This window comes from Mauremys mutica, chromosome 10 (assembly GCF_020497125.1).
Source record: "Mauremys mutica isolate MM-2020 ecotype Southern chromosome 10, ASM2049712v1, whole genome shotgun sequence".
Taxonomy (NCBI): Eukaryota; Metazoa; Chordata; order Testudines; family Geoemydidae; genus Mauremys; species Mauremys mutica.
In genome coordinates, this window is record NC_059081.1 from 82,939,244 (window position 1) to 82,955,943 (window position 16,700).

At 50.1% G+C, this 16,700-nt stretch overlaps 1 protein-coding gene across 2 annotated transcripts in view; it reads right to left on the reverse strand.

The window, feature by feature from the left end:
- Positions 1–1,260: 1,260 nt before the first annotated feature.
- The window catches only part of LOC123378588 (butyrophilin subfamily 1 member A1-like), a 60,615-nt gene continuing 45,175 nt past the window's right edge, over positions 1,261–16,700 (reverse strand). For both annotated transcript variants that reach the window (XM_045032603.1, XM_045032602.1), the window contains 4 exons: positions 14,952–15,068; positions 5,495–5,515; positions 5,364–5,390; positions 1,261–2,024 (listed from right to left, as the gene is read on the reverse strand). In XM_045032603.1, coding sequence (XP_044888538.1) covers positions 1,462–2,024; positions 5,364–5,390; positions 5,495–5,515; positions 14,952–15,068 — 728 coding nt within the window. In that variant the 3' untranslated portion in view covers positions 1,261–1,461. The remainder of the gene's footprint in view (positions 2,025–5,363; positions 5,391–5,494; positions 5,516–14,951; positions 15,069–16,700) is intronic.

The window sequence follows — 16,700 nt, forward strand, 5'->3', positions numbered from 1 at the left end:
GGGAGGTTTAGGCTGGATATTAGGAAACACTATTTCACTAGGAGGGTGGTGAAGCACTGGAATGGGTTCCCTAGGGAGGTGGTGGAATCTCCTTTCTTAGAGGTTTCTAAGGTCAGGCTCGACAAAGCCCTGGCTGGGATGATGTAGCTGGGAATTGGTCCTGCTTTGAGCAGGGGATGGGACTAGATACCTCCTGAGGTCCCTTCCAACCCTGATATTCTATGATTGTATGACTGAAGGATACCAGAACTGTACTTGGCATTTTCCAGTTGAGGGACTCACCCTCAACAGAACAGCACTCACTAGGCATGGGACATGGGTACTCTGTCAACATGAGCACAAGAAATTGGGCTCTGGGGACAGCCATAGCCTGTTTTGGAACATGTGGCTATTCTGTGCCAGCAACAGGGCATAGCTGGGTCACAGGACGGGATGGGAAGAGCTATATGTGTCCCCCACTGAGAGTGCCCAGCCCTGGTTTGCCTAGTCCCAACTCAGCTCTCCATCCTTAGCTGCTAATCACCACTTTTCCCCACAGCTGCTCCCTCCAGCTGCCTCTCTGTCTCTGTTAATGCAAAGTCACCCAGGGCTCTCTGCTGCCCATGGCAATGGCAAGGCTAGGGGGACTAGTTATGTATTCAATATTTATTTAAAAAACTCCCCATACTCGTTTCTGGGCTATGGTGACTTCTCTACCGCTGACCTCACACTGGGGCTATGGAAGATGACAGGGGAGGGCCTGACGCACACACAACTGAATCTGTCCCTTTTTCATCCCAATTCAGCTCTTTGGTCGGCATGTGGGCCAGAAATTACAGCCAGAAAAACAGGAAGCACAAAATAATGGGGTTGTCAACGACACCTTTATTGGGTCTATGAAATCACAGGGGTTAACGCCATGCTCAGCATCCACATCTTAGCACATAAGCATGGGCGGTGAGTTGTATGGGCCAATGGTGGCCACGCTCCACCAATATTTAGAGCACGGGACCTAACTCCACCAAAGTTCAGGGCTGGGTCTCTCCCCCAGACCCGCCTCCTGCCACCCCTGCGCCTCCCCAGTGTGATTTTTCACTGCCACCATTGGCAGTGCAGTGGGGCTAAAGCGGCTTCCTACTCGCCTGCTCCGTGCCTGAGTCATACAGGGCCCTGCTGGTGCCTCTCTCTTGTGATCTGGGCTCTTCCCTTCCTGCTGCTGCAGCCCCCTCTCCACCCCACCCTTGGCCACAGCATCCACCCCTGGCATTACACCCACACGTCCCCCTCTGTACCTGCACCCTCACAACCCAGCAGCCTGCTCCCCACACACCCGTCTCTTCCCCCTCCCCCACCCAGTACACAGGCCCGAGACTGGGAACTGGGGGGGGGGGGGCAGGTGATGCCCTTTGTGCCATCCCCATAGAACAGACCTGGGGGCTGGTCAGCGCTGGGAGGGGACAGTCTCTGCCACGGGTGTCACTCTCAGGGACAGAGATTCCCTTTGGCCTGAGCTGGGACAGGGAAGATTATTAGGGGAGCAGTGTTTTTACCCTCCTCTTTGTAACCAACATAAAAATAGGGGCGGAGTGTCCCTGAGAAGGTGTCAGTGAAAGTGGAGAGATGGGACCTGTCAGTCACATTGTAAAATGAGACCTCGCCCCCCTCATAGTCCAGGAAAACCCCCACCCGGCTGGGCCTGACGCTCACAGAGATGGGGGTCCTTGGGGAGGAGGTGCAGGCCTCGTATTTCCCATCCCTCAGCCACACTGTCCAGTATCCATTCCCAGGAGTGAGTCTGACCTTCCCTGTCCTGATCACAGATTCCCTACAAACCCCCACAGTCCAACTCGTTTTGTCCCCCACCTCCACCTCCCAGTAAAACCTCCCGCCCGTGAATCTGTTTGTGCCCAGGACAGTGGGAAAAGTATTAAATCTCTCAGGGTTGTCAGGCAGATCCTGTCGTCTTTCATCGTATGTCACAGTTTTCTGATCCTCAGAGAGAATGAGGTTAGGATGAGCCGTGTCGGGATCCAGAGTCACGTCCACTGGGGAGAGAGTCACAGAGTCAGTGCTGGGGGCAGGGGCTGGTCACTGGGATCAAAGGGAAATTAACCCGCGTCCCCGTTAATCGCTGTGACATGGGGTTCGTCACCCTTAAGGGGAGTCAGGAGCTCAGCTAATGCCAGGGGGACGGGGCAGGGGGAGGGTGGTGGGGAGCAGGAGTGGAAGGGAAGGAAGGGGGAGAGCTCCAGGGGGGAGCAGGGGTGCACGAGGCCGGCACCAAGGCATCAGAGGGGGATGAAAAGGTGGTGTGGGCACCAAAGGGGTGGAGGGGAGGGGAGGGGCGGGTGCCAGGGGGTCAGGTCAAGGGGAAGGACATGGAGGTGGGCAAGGGATGGAGAGGAGACGGGGAGGGTGTGTTGAGGGGGCTGAGGGTGGGTTGCACTAGGGGAGCAGAGAGGAGGGGCAATGCCATGGGTCTCGGAGGAGGGGAGTAGTGGGGACAGAAGAGTAGAGAGGGGAAGGGACTGGCACAGGCAGAGGAAGGTATCAGGGAGGCAAAGGGGGAGGGGCAGGCTGTATGCACACGGGTGGGAGGGGAGGGGAGAGGAGACGGGCAGGCACGGGCAGTGGATAGCGCCCCTGGTGCAGCCACTGCCAGCCTGTCCCCAGCCACCCAGGCCATGGTAGTCCCGCCTGCGCTCTGCCCCTCCCCGAGGCCCCCACTGCCTGCTGCTACCGGGTGAGTGAGCCCGTCCTCTCTTCCCCCTCCTCCGCTCCTGAGCTCCCTGCCCCCCTGCTGCTCTCTTCTCCTCCCCCCTCCTCCCCCATGAGACCCCTCTGCCTGCCACTCACCGTGTCCCTCATCCCCGCAGCGGGCGGGGGTGCCTGGGCTGAGGGGAGACAGGGAGCTAGCCTCCCCCAAGGTAAGCTTCACCCCCTGCTCCTGAGGGCAGGTGCCAAGGGGCAGAGGGAAGGTGCTCAGAGGTGGGGCAGGAGGCAGACATTGGGGGCAGCAAAGGAATGGGAGGGACAGGTACTGTGGGAGCTGCAGTGGGGCTTAGAGGCCACTCAAGCTGGTTCCCCATTGTGCTGGTTGCGACACAGGCAGAGCGGGATCTTCACCTGGATTTGAGTGACTGAGGGGCACAGACCCTAGTGACTGTCAATAGGACGTGGGCTCCAGAGTCCCATAGTGCTGCACAAAAGTTACTCCTGGCCTAAATCCCTGGCTTCAGCTTCACTGTGATGAATAAACCTCCTGCTGACCCCATAGGTGCCAAAACTCACTCACCGTCTAAGTTTGTGCAGTAAATTTTCCTTCAGTGCCTGTTTCTCCCTCTGGCCGTGACCATGGCTGCCTCCTCCAGGCGCCTGGACGCCTGTTCCCCTGCCTGGGCCCAGCGAGCTCCACAGACTGGGGGCAGAGAGGTGTCCAGCCATCCCAGGCCGTTTGGTAGGTGAGCTCAGGGGCTTGCTCGGATTGGGACCCTCAGGCGAGGCCACACACAACAGCTGGTGGGGACGGGCTTCCCTCGGAAACTTTAGCTCAGTGGCTACAGCATTCCCCTCGGATGTGGGGGCTCTCGGTTTAAACTCCCCCTCTGCCCAAGGGGGAGGAGGGATTGGAATAGGGCTCTGCCGCTCTCAGGGGAGAGCTCTAACCGCTAGGCTATGCTGACGTGGGGGGCTCCTGCACTCTCTCCTGTTGAGGACTGTCCATGGTGGATAAATAATTAAAGGCCCATTGGAGCAGGGGGCTAGACCCTGGCTCTCCCACCTCGCAGGGGGGTGCTCTAACCACCCAGCTGTAGAGTCAGTCGCATACTCACTCTCTCTGGCCCAATCACAGGTGCTGACTCCGTGGGTGCTCCGGGGCTAGAGCACCCTCAGAAATTTAAAAAGAAAAGAAAAGTGGGTGCTCACCAGCCACCCTCCAATCAGCTGTTCGGTGGGCCCTGCTGATCAGCTGTTTGGCAGTGGGTGGGAGGGGCTGGGGGAGGGGGCAGAGTGGGGGCAGGAAGGAGTGGAGCAAGGGTGGGGCCTTGGGGGAAGGGGCAGAGCGGGGCCTCGGGGTGGGGATGGAGCACCCACCCAGAAAGAAGAAAGTCGGCATCTGTGCCCAATGACCTTTAACTATTCAGTCCATAGTGGAACAGCTTCCAGAGAGAGGAAGTCTCAGAACAGAGTATCTTATACCCCAGGGGTAAGGGCCCTCCCCTGAGAGACAGAAAACCCCTTGGGCAGAAGGGGGCATTGAAACAGGGTCTCCCATGTGACGGCTTTAACTACGGGGCTAAAAGTCATTGCCAGCTCCTCCACCCCTGGCTGGTTTGTGTGGAGTGAAGAAGGTGTCCAGTTCATTCCCACAAGATATGCCGTAGGTGCTAAGCTGCCTGACTCCAAGAAGGGGGGTCCCTCTGTAGATCACTAAGCAGAGACAGGTGCCTATCTCCACGAGAGAGGCAGGGCCTAGCACACACCACTGTCATCAGCATCTCCTATTGTCTAGCTTAGGCATCTCCTCACCTCATGTCTTGGCTTTTGTGAATCGCAGTGTCAGGGCAGGTCTTCCCGTAGAATCCTGCACCGATGCAGATGTGCCACTGTAGCACTTTCATGAAGATGCTCTACACTGACAGGAAGGCGCTTTTCCCATCAGTTCAGGTAATCCACCCCTCCCTCCCAGCTCAGTGCATTCAGATACCTGGCATGCGAGGAGCCCTGGCTATGGTGCTGCAATGTGTGTGCACATCCACTGGGCTCTCTGATCCCTGCTGGAGCTGCCAGCCTCTCCCGGCCTGCACCAACACATACCCATGGTCAGGCTGGGTGCAAACACACACACAGAGCCACTGCTGTGGACAGAAAAGCTGCTGTGTGGGCACGATTTGTTGCAACTGGGTCAGGAGACTGTCACAAACTGGTTATAAAAACCTGCCTGTCCTTGTAGTGGGGACAGGGCCTGCCTCACCCCAGAGCCAGGGAGACAGTGAACAGCTCTTGTCCGGTCCTGTTACACTAGAAGGACATTGTGGCTAGATCTCGGTCTGCGCATGGAAATCCTGCCATTGGGAAGAGCGAGTTTTGCAGTTCAGTGCCAATTATGGGCCGATAAGAATGTCCATTGTGCATAACCCAGGTATGGCCCTGGAAAGGTGACACTGGGGGCAGCATTCCCTCACCGATCAGCCCTTTCCCAAAGAGTGTGTGTCCCTGTGCTAGGCAATAGATCTGCATTTCGTCTGCCCCCCCCCCCGTGATATTGCTGTTTTTAGCCTATTGAATTTCATAGGAAAATGCTCTGTGCAGGGAAAGGAGCAGACAGCTCCCAGGGCAGGTGGGTCTCACCATAGATAAAATACCAGCGGTATGTACAGTACCTGCGTAGAGCTGGGCGCTTCTCCACCCTGCAACCAAACACAGACAGAGGGGTGAGAACGCCCCTGGACACAGACACACTGAGCAGGGGACAATGTCACACAAAGGTCGTACTGGGGGGAATGGAACTTACTGAGCTCAGCCTGGAGTTTGTCTGAAAATAAAACACAGAGAAATGAGTCAATGTAACATTATTGTGCAGAAGGGAAGTGAGTCAAAATGGCCTTAAAGCACGGAAGCCCCCTGGGTAACAAAGGAAACTGGAAAGAAAGAAATACAGTACAAGGAGCTCATCTGGTCAGGTGCAAGAGGTTGTTAGAGCCAAAGAGGGAACCTTCTTTGGGGGTTACTTGCTGTGTGCTGAGCTTGTGTTTGTCAGTCTGTTTGTTTGTTTGTTTGTTTGAAGGATCATGTGCCGTGGCTGGCAGTTGGAGGCTGTGAGCTTCAAAGGGAGGTTTGAAAGCTCGAAGCCTCTGGTAATTGGTTGAGTCTTAATCAGTGGGCGGGGCATTCACCCAGGGCTTTATAAAGCCGCGCACAAGCGACCAGGGAGCTTTGCATACAGGGGCTGCTAACAGGGAGTTTCGCAAGGGAGTTTGGAAGGGCAGTGGGAAGGGAGCGGGAGTCCCTAGTCGTTCCTAACCCTTCCCCTGTAGTCCCCTTAAAACCTATAAACCAAACCACATTTCAAACCCCCTTTCTGTAAACCACCCTTTCACTAACTAGGAGACAATGCAGGCAGAAGCCCAGCAGCAGAGTGGGGGCTATCCAGTGTATTGCACTGAGTGTTGCATGTATGATTACCTGCCCTGTGGGCGGGTGGCGTATGTGTGCAGTCGGTGCAAGGAGCTCCTGGCCCTCAGAGACCATGTACGGACTTTGGAGGCCAGGGTGGCAGAACTGGAGGAGCTAAGGGAGGCAGAGAGGTATGTTGATGAGGCTTTCCGGGACACTGTAGAATTGTCCCACCTCCGCTCAGACAGCCCCGTGCTGTTGAGGAGGAAGAAAGGCCCAGGGAAGCAGAGCAGTCAGTGGGAGCAGCGGGAAACCTTCCCGTAGTTGGGACCCTCCTTCCAGATGGTGCTGGGGTTGCCTCTCGCACTGAGGTTGCCTCTCCGGGGGAGGGAACTCCAGTTTCTAGGAAAAGGCAGGTGTTAGTAATGGGAGAGTCGATCATTAGAAACGTAGATAGCTGGGTCTGTGATGACCGGGAGAACCGTATGGTGACTTGCCTGCCTGGTGCGAAGGTTGCGGATCTCTCGAGGCATCTAGACAGACTTATGTGTAATGCTGGGGAGGAGCCAGTGGTCGTGGTACATGTAGGTACCAATGACATAGGGAAGGGTAGGAGAGATGTCCTGGAAGCCAAATTTAGGCTGCTAGGTAAGAGACTGAAATCCAGGACCTCTATGGTGGCATTCTCAGAAATGCTCCCAGTTCCACGCGCAGGGCCAGGTAGGCAGGCAGAGCTTCAGAGTCTCAATGCGTGGATGAGACGATGGTGTAGAGAGGAGGGGTTTACGTTCATTAGGAACTGGGGAAACTTTTGGGATGGGGGGAGCCTATACAGGAGAGATGGGCTCCACCTAAACCAAAGTTGAACCAGACTGCTGGCACTAAACATTAAAAAGGTTGTAGAGCAGTTTTTAAACTAGGAGATGGGGGAGAGCCGACTGCTGCAGAGGAGCGTATGGATCGGACACAGACGTCTCTTAGGGGAGAGTCTGATGATAGAGAATCTCTAGGGTATAGTCAGGAGCAGAGGACAGAAGAATATAATGTAAAGGCCGGATCAGATGATAAACAGTCACATAAAAAAGAAATTGGCACATCAGAAAATGGCAGACAAATAAACAGGGACAAGTTTTTAAAGTGCTTGTACACAAATGCTAGAAGTCTAAATAATAAGATGGGTGAACTAGAGTGCCTTGTGATAAAGGAGGATATTGATATAATAGGCATCACAGAAACCTGGTGGACTGAGAGCAATCAATGGGACACAATCATTCCAGGGTATAAAATATATCGGAAGGACAGAACAGGTCGTGCGGGGTTGGGGGGGGGGAGTGGCACTATATGTGAAAGAAAATGTAGATTCAAATGAAGTAAAAATCTTAAGTGAATCCACATGTTCCATAAAATCTCTGTTGATAGAAATTTCATGCTCTAGTAAAAATATAACATTAGGGATCTATTATCGACCACCTGACCAGGACAGTAATAGTGATGATGAAATGCTAAGGGAAATTAGAGAGGCTATCAAAATTAAGAACCCAATAATAGTGGGGGATTTCAATTACCCCATATTGACTGGGAACATTTCACTTCAGGACGAAATGCAGAGATAAAATTTCTTGATACTTTAAATGACTGCTTCATGGAACAGCTGGTACGGGAACCCACAAGGGGAGAGGTGACTCTAGATTTAATCCTGAGTGGCGCGCAGGAGCTGGTCCAAGAGATAACTATAGCAGGACCGCTTGGAAATAGTGACCATAATACAATAGCATTCAACATCCCTGTGGTGAGAAGAACACCTCAACAGCCCAACACTATGGCATTTAATTTCAAAAGGGGGAACTATGCAAAAATGAGGGGGTTAGTTAAATAAAAGTTAAAAGGTACAGGGACTAAAGTGAAATCCCTGCAAGCTGCATGGGTGCTTTTTAAAGACACCATAATAGAGGCCCAACTTTAATATATACCCCAAATTAAGAAACACAGTAAAAGAACTAAAAAAGAGCCACCGTGGCTTAACAACCATGTAAAAGAAGCAGTGAGAGATAAAAAGACTTCCTTTAAAAAGTGGAAGTCAAATCCTAGTGAGGCAAATAGAAAAGAGCATAAACACTGCCAAATTAAGTGCAAGAGTGTAATAAGAAAAGCCAAAGAGGAGTTTGAAGAACGGCTAGCCAAAAACTCCAAAGGTAATAACAAAATGTTTTTTAAGTACATCAGAAGCAGGAAGCCTGCTAAGCAACCAGTGGGGCCCCTTGATGATCGAGATACAAAAGGAGCACTTAAAGACGATAAAGTCATTGCAGAGAAACTAAATGGATTCTTTGCTTCAGTCTTCACGGCTGAGGATGTTAGGATGTTAGGAGGATGTTAGGAGATTCCCAAACCTGAGCTGGCTTTTGTAGGTGACAAATCTGAGGAACTGTCAAATGTGAAGTTGCGGAACTATTAACTAAGGTTTGTATCCTGTCCTTTAAATCGGCTTTGGTACCCAATGACTGGAAGTTAGCTAATGTAATGCCAATATTTAAAAAAGGGCTCTAGAGATGATCCCGGCCATTACAGACCAGTAAGTCTAACGTCGGTACTGGGCAAATTAGTCGAAACAATAGTTAAGAATAAAATTGTCAGACGCATAGAAAAACAAACTGTTGAGCAATAGTCAACATGGTTTCTGTAGGGGGAAATTGTGTCTTACTAGTCTATTGGAGTTCTTTGAGGGGATCGACAAGCATGTGGACAGGGGGGATCCGGTGGACATAGTGTACTTGGATTTCCAGAGAGCCTTTGACAAGGTCCCTCACCAAAGGCTCTTACGTAAATTGGGTTGTCATGGGATGGGGGGGGAAGGTCCTTTCATGGATTGAGAACTGGTTGAGAGACGGGGAACATAGGGTAGGAATAAATGGTCAATTCTCAGAATGGAGAGCGGTAACTAGTGGTGTTCCCCAAGGGTCAGTCCTCGGACCAATCCTATTCAATTTATTCATAAATGATCTGGAGAAAGGGGTAAACAGTGAGGTGGCAAAGTTTGCAGATGATACTAAACTGCTCAAGATAGTTAAGACCAAAGCAGATTGTGAAGAACTTCAAAAAGATCTCACAATACTGACTGATTGGGCAACAAAATGGCAAATGAAATTTAATGTGGATAAATATAAAGTAATGCACACTGGAAAAAATAATCCCAACTATACATACAATATGATGGGGGCTAATTTAGCTACAACGAGTCAGGAAAGAGATCTTGGCGTCATCGTGGATAGTTCTCTGAAGATGTCCACGCAGTGTGCAGAGGTGATCAAAAAAGCAAACAGGATGTTAGGAATCATTAAAAAGGGGATAGAGAATAAGACTGAGACTATATTATTGCCCTTATATAAATCCATGGTACGCCCACTTCTCGAATACTGTGTACAGATGTGGTCTCCTCACCTCAAAAAAGATATTCTAGCACCCCACACTCCAAACCTCTTCCCTAGCCCTGAGCCCCCTCCTGCATCATGTACCCCTCGCCCTCAGCCCTCACCCCTGCACTCCCTCCTATCCCCAAACTCCGTCCCAAAGCCTGCACCCCCACCCCCTGCCGCAGCCTGGAGCCTGCATCGAGCACAGAGCCTGCATCCAGACCCCCTCCCCCACCCAAACTCCCTCCCAGAGCCTTAGGCAGTAAATCTAAGTGCGTGTTTTGTCCTTTGAGTGAGGTGCATTACTGAGTGTATATATTTATTAAAACTGCGCGCGCTTAGGGGAGGAGGTGGAGAAGAGACAGGGCAGGGGCGGGGCCTCATGGAAGGGGTGGATTGGGGGTGGGGCCAGGGGCAGCAAGGGGGCGTGTCAGTGATGCGGCCCTCGGGCCAATGCACTAGTCCTCATGCGGCCCTCGGGGTCATTTGAGTTTGAGACCCCTGAACTAGCCTCTGTTTGTCAGAGGATGGAGATGGATGGCAGGAGAGAGATCACTTGATCATTGCCTGTTAGGTTCACTCCCTCTGGGGCACCTGGTATTGGCCACTGTCGGTAGACAGATACTGGGCTAGATGGACCTGACCCGGTACGGCCGTTCTTATGTTCTTATGTTCTTCAGCAAATGGAAAATATTAATGCTGTGAGGCCAGTAGAAAGCCGCGTTAAGTACATTGGGTGAAGCAAATGATAGGAATTAGGGGGTTAAAATGGAATTAGAAGAGGGAATAGCCAAAGATATAAAACAAATAAAGGGAGGTAACGACAATGCTGAGAGTGATTTCTTTGCAACAGTTTTTACCATACTGAGTGTGTTGGGAAGAGACCAGCCCTGCAGCTGCTCTTTTCAAGAAAAAAACATCAGGGATTGAGGTGTGCGGCAGAGATAGTAGAACAGACTGATGAATGAAAAAGCCAGAAGTCACCCAGACCAGAGGAGATCCTTGCCAGGCTGCAAATGCCCAATAGTTGTGAAATGTCCTAAAAGCGATATGGCTGAGTTGTTAACAATAATATGCATCTCATTAAAATCAGCTACTCTTCTGGAGAATCGAAATGTTGTACCCAGCTTTTCAAATTTTGGTAGGACTTGTCCTGAGAATTACAGCCCAGTGAGCCTTACTTCAGTACCTGGTAAATTGGTTGAAACAATAACTAGAATAGAATTCTAAAACAGTTGTATGAGCATGATATACTAAGGTCTAACCAGTTTCTGCAAAGGAAAACGAGGTCTCATGATGGTAAAAATCAGAAAACGAGAAATGCCTGATTTTAGTGGAAATCAAGCTTCTTCTTCAATTAGATGCAGCCATGACTGTGCGTGTGCCCAGAATACCGGTGCCTGGACATTTGGCTTCACACTTCCCATAGAGGGGTGGTGCTCACGCCATGTGGCCTTAGCCCCTCCCTTGGCTGTATGAGGTGGCACTGCCCCAACCTTCCACAGTTCCTCCTTACTTCCCATGGCTGGAGTCAGAGCTCTGTGTTGTCTTGAGCTGGCAACCTCTCAACCTCTTCTCTTCTTGTATATAGTTAGTAGTAACTTTAGTGTTAGTTAGATTATTCATAGGTGCCGATTCTGTGGGTGTTCTGGGGCTGAAGCACCCACGGGAAAAAATTAGTGGGTGCTTTGCACCTATTGGCAACCAAGCTCCCCTCCCTCCTTGCCCTATCTCCTCTTCCTCCTCCCTCCATCCCTGAGTGCGCTGCCTCCCCGTCCTTCCGCCTACCTCCCAGCGCTTCCCCCCGGCCACCTCCAAACAGCTGTTTGGCCGTGTGCTGGGAGGGAGGGAGAGGAGTGGGAATGTGGCGCGCTCAGGGGAGGAGGCAGGGCTGGGGTGGGGATTTGGGGAAGGGATTGGAATGGGGGCGGGGCAGGGGTGGGGCCGCATGGAAGGGGCAGAGAGGGGGCAGGTCCAGGGGCGGGGGGGGGCCAAGCACACAGGGGAAAGCAGGGCAGTCGGCGCCTATGGTGGTATTAGTTATGTTTTCCTCGGTGATGCCCTCATCAGGGACAAACACTGTCATTCATGTCGGAGAGCAGTCCCCAGCGGTGATCCTCTCACACGGTGCTTGTTGTGCCCGTGCGAGGCCCACATTAAAGAAATGTTGCTCAATCATGAAATGGACTCAAGCGGCTCGAGACCTTTGCCTAAAGCAGCACCTGCTTGAACAGGCTATGTGACCTGCTTTGGTTTTGAGGCCCTTGTCTGATTGGAAGTGGCCCTTGGGCTCTGAGAGCACTGCTGCTTTGCAGTCCAGAGCAGGTGACCCTCTCAAGAAACGGAGGAGCCGTTCCCCATTGCATGCACCGAGGAAAAGGTCTCATAAGACCAACTGAGACCACACCAGGTCTCAAGGAGACTCTTTCACCTTGCACAGTGTTGGTGCTCGTGTGCGATATGGCATGGGTGCCTCTAACCTTTCCCTGGTACCATGTAGAGAGATTAGAGACCTGGCATTATGGGCTCTGGTTCTGGACCCAGGGCATCTGTTGAGTCTGCTACCAAAGAGGATGATGGTGCTACTGACTGTCTCCATGTCAGCAGCATACCAGGCAGCTACAGACCTCCTTTGCCTTTCACCCTAACTTCTCCTTTGGTCCAGGACTTTGCCAGGGCTATGCCATCTATAGCCCCATTGGCTGAACAGGCTGTTCAATCACTGCACCCTCATGTTCCCTTCCACAGGCTGTTGAATCAGAGCCAGTATCGGGACTGGTGTGGGAGACCTCAACAGCTTTCACCATCCTTGGCTTCGGCACTGTCAGCCAGTCCAGTACAAGAAGTGGAAGATTGGACAAATGACCAGGGAGGAGTATAAAAATATTTCTCAGGCATGCAGGAGTGAAATCAGGAAGGCCAAATCACACTTGGAGTTGCAGCTAGCAAGAGATGTTAAGAGTAACAAGAAGGGTTTCTTCAGGTACGTTAGCAACAAGAAGAAAGTCAAGGAAAGTGTGGGCCCCTTACTGAATGAGGGAGGCAACCTAGTGACAGCGGATGTGGAAAAAGCTAGTGTACTCAATTTTTTTGCCTCTGTCTTCACAAACAAGGTCAGCTCCCAGACTGCTGCACTGGGCAGCACAGCATGGGGAGGAGGTGACCAGCCCTCTGTGGAGAAAGTAGTAGTTCGGGACTATTTAGAAAAGCTGGACGAGCACAAGTCCATGGGGCCGGATGCACTGCATCCGAGGGTGCTAAAGGAGTTGGCGGATGTGATTGCAGAGCCATTGGCCATTATCTCTGTAAACTCATGGTGATCAGGGGAGGTTCCAGCTGACTGGGAAAAGGCTAATGTAGTGCCCATCTTAAAAAAGGGAAGAAGGAGGATCCAGGGAACTACAGGCCAGTCAGCCTCACCTCAGTCCCTGGAAAAATCATGGAGCAGGTCCTCAAGGAATCAGTTCTGAAGCACTTAGAGGAGAGGAAAGTGATCAGGAACAGTCAGCATGGATTCACCAAGGGCAAGTCATGCCTGACTAACCTAATTGCCTTCTATGATGAGATAACCGGCTCTGTGGATGAGGGGAAAGCAGTGGATGTGCTATTTCTGGATTTTAGCAAAGCTTTTGATACAGTCTCCCACAGTATTCTTGCCAGCAAGTTAAAGAAGTCTGGGCTGGATGAATGGACGGTAAGGTGGATAGAAAACTGGCTAGATCGTCGGGCTCAATGGGTAGTGATCAATGGCTCCATGTCTAGTTGGCAGCCGGTTTCAAGTGGAGCGCCCCAAGGGTCGGTCCTGGGGCCAGTTCCGTTCAATATCTTCATTAATGATCTGGAGGATGGTGTGGACTGCACTCTCAGCAAGTTTGCAGATGACACTAAACTGGGAGGAGTGGTAGATACACTGGAGGGTAGGGATAGGATACAGAGGGACCTAGAAAAATTAGAGGACTGGGCCAAAAGAAATATGATGAGGTTCAACAAGGACAAGTGCAGAGTCCTGCACTTAGGACGGAAGAATCCCATGCACTGCTACAGACTAGGGACCGAATGGCTAGGAAGCAGTTCTGCAGAAAAGGACCTAGGGGTTTCAGTGGATGAGAAGCTGGATATGAGTTGACAGTGTGCCCTTGTTGCCAAGAAGGCTAACGGCATTTTGGGCTGTATAAGTAGGGGCATTGCCAGCAGATCGAGGGGCGTGATCATTCCCCTCTATTTGACATTGGTGAGGCCTCATCTGGAGTACTGTGTCCAGTTTTGGGCCCCACACTACAAGAAGGATGTGGAAAAATTGGGAAGAGTCCAGCGGAGGGCAACAAAAATGATTAGGGGGCTGGAGCACATGACTTATGAGGAGAGGCTGAGGGAACTGGAATTGTTTAGTCTGCAGAAGAGAAGAGTGAGGGGGGATTTGATAGCTGCTTTCAACTACCTGAAAGGGGGTTCCAAAGAGGATGGATCTAGACTGTTCTCAGCAGTACCAGATGGCAGAACAAGGAGCAATGGTCTCCAGTTGCAGTGGAGAAGGTCTAGGTTGGATATTAGGAAAAACTTTTTCACTAGGAGGGAGGTGAATCACTGGAATGGGTTACCTAGGGAGGTGGTGGAATCTCCTTCCTTGGAGGTTTCCAAGGTCAGGCTTGACAAAGCCCTGGCTCGGATGATTTAGTTGGTGTTGGTCCTGCCATGAATAGGGGGTGGGACTAGATACCTCCTGAGGTCCCTTCCAACCCTGATATTCTATGATTCTATGACTGCTGTGAATGACAGAGCCCAGCAGGGCAGGTTTAAGTCCACTCTGAAGGACAAGTTCTCCAAAAGGATGGATTAAATGGGCAGGAAGATTTACACTTGTTCTTCCCTGCAAATGGGGATTGTATGCCAGCAGGCATTATTGTCCAATTATGACTTCATAAATTGGACAGTGATGCCTAAGTTTGCAAACATTTCAGGAATCTGATTTTGGACAAAATCTACAGGGTTCTGACCAGTGTGCGGGGTGAGGGGCTAAGACTACATAAGCAATGAAGTATGCAACCCTCTAGTTTAAAAAAAAGCCACATGATTTTGCTCCATGATCTAAATTTTCACTGTGAGATTCTGTGCTCGGAACCTGCAGCATCAGTGCACGTAAGAGCTAAGTTATGGACAAATTTAGCATTCCTGGCATCCGCCTGATCCTGGGCTGCTCTGGTGCCAAAGCAGCCCCTGAATTAAGTCAGGGCTAGTCCACATGGGTGTTGCAGTGAAGTCATCTCCAGAGCACTGTCTTCTAGCATAGGGGGACTTGCAGGCACACCACCCTCATTTCTATCCTGGGGCTCCCTATGGTTTTTTTTTTTATAGTCCAAAGCACATACAATAAATTTCCCCTTCTGGGGGGTTCTGATACATTATAAATTAATTATTTATTCATTTTCTTCCCTCTTGTCACTTTACCTTTCGCTCTGTGTTGCCTCCAGAAGCAGTAACCGGCCAGGACAATGAGAACAGCCAGGAGAGGCAGGATCAGACCCAGAGCCACCCTCCAGGGATTGACTCTTGGGAAAAACAGCTCTGCAAGAGAAAGTGCCATTGACTTGGGAACAAATATGTACTTAAGAACACAAGAACGTCCATACTGGGTCAAACAAATGTTCCATGTAGCCCAGTATCCTGTCTTCTGACAGTGGCCAAAGCCAGATGCTGCAGAAGGAATGAACAGAACAGGGCAATAATCAAGTGATCCATCCCCAGTTGCCTGGCAGTTAGAGGTTGAAGGACACCCAGAGCATGGGACCACATCCCTGCCCATCTTGGCTAGTAGCCATTGATAGATCTATCCTCCATGAACACACCTGATTCTTTTTTGAACCCAGTTATACTTTTGGCCTCCACTAGATCCCCTGGCAATGGGTTCCACAGGTTGACTGTGCATTGTGTGAAGAAATACTTCCTTTTGTTTGCTTTAAACCTGTTGTCTATTAATTTCATTCCTTGGTTCTTGTATTATGTGAAGGTGTAAATAACATTTAATGGTTCACTTTCTCCATACCAGTCACAATGTTATGGACCTCTATAATATCCCCACCTAGTTGTCTCTTTTCCAAGCTGAAAAGTCCCATTCATTTTAATCCCTCCTCAGAGTTAAGCTGTTCCATACCCTTAAACATTTTTGTTGCCATTCTCTGTAGCTTTCCATTTCTAATATATCTTTTTTGAGATGGGGCAATCAGAACTTCCTACAGTAGTCAAGATGTGAGTGTGCCATGGGTTTATATATATTTATTATGATATTTACTGTCTTATTGTCCACCCCTTTCTAATAGCTCCTAACATTCTATTAGCTTTTATTAATACCACTGCACATGGAACAGATGTTTTCAGAGAACTATCCACAATGACTCCGAGATCTCTTTCTTGAGTAGTAACAGGTAAGTAAGACCTGATCATTTTATATGTATAGTGGGGATTATGTTTTCAAATGTGCATTACTTTGCATTTATCAACATTGAATTTCATCTGCCATTTTGTTGCCCAGTCACCCAGTTTTTTGAGATCCCTTCATAATTCTTCACAGTCTGTTTTGGACTTAATTATCTCGAGTAATTTTGTATCATCTGGAAGTTTTAACATCTCATTGTTTACCCCTTTTTCAGACCTTTTATAAATATGTTGAACAACACTGGTCCCAGTACAGATTCCTGAAGGACATCACAATTTACCTCTCTTCTTTCTGAAAACTGACCATTTATTCCTACACTTTGTGTCCTGTCTTTTAAGCAGGTACTTGTTAGGATATAGATATTCAGGCCTGTCTGCAAAGGCCTGTACTTTAAGAATTTAGGTGTATTCTTATCACTTAGCTAGTTATAGAGGTATAAAAGAAAGAATAAAAAATCACTGTTTGTGTAGTGGCCTTCTCTTACTGTGACAGTCTGAGGCCTGGTTCTTTAGCAGCCATAAACTGGGAAATGTATGGTCACGTCCTCACATTCCAAACTAGTCATATTAAAATAAGGCAATCTGGGGCTGTTAGGAAGGTGATTCAGTCTATCACCTCCAGAGAAAGGAAAGAGCCTAGAAATTTAGTTTGATAGTTTTCTCTCTGGTAAGAACTCACTTATCAATAGACACAGCTGCAGAACCCTTCTGTCTGTATAGATGTAGTTGTGAAATCCTCACTTCTGTTTATATGTTTTGTATGTT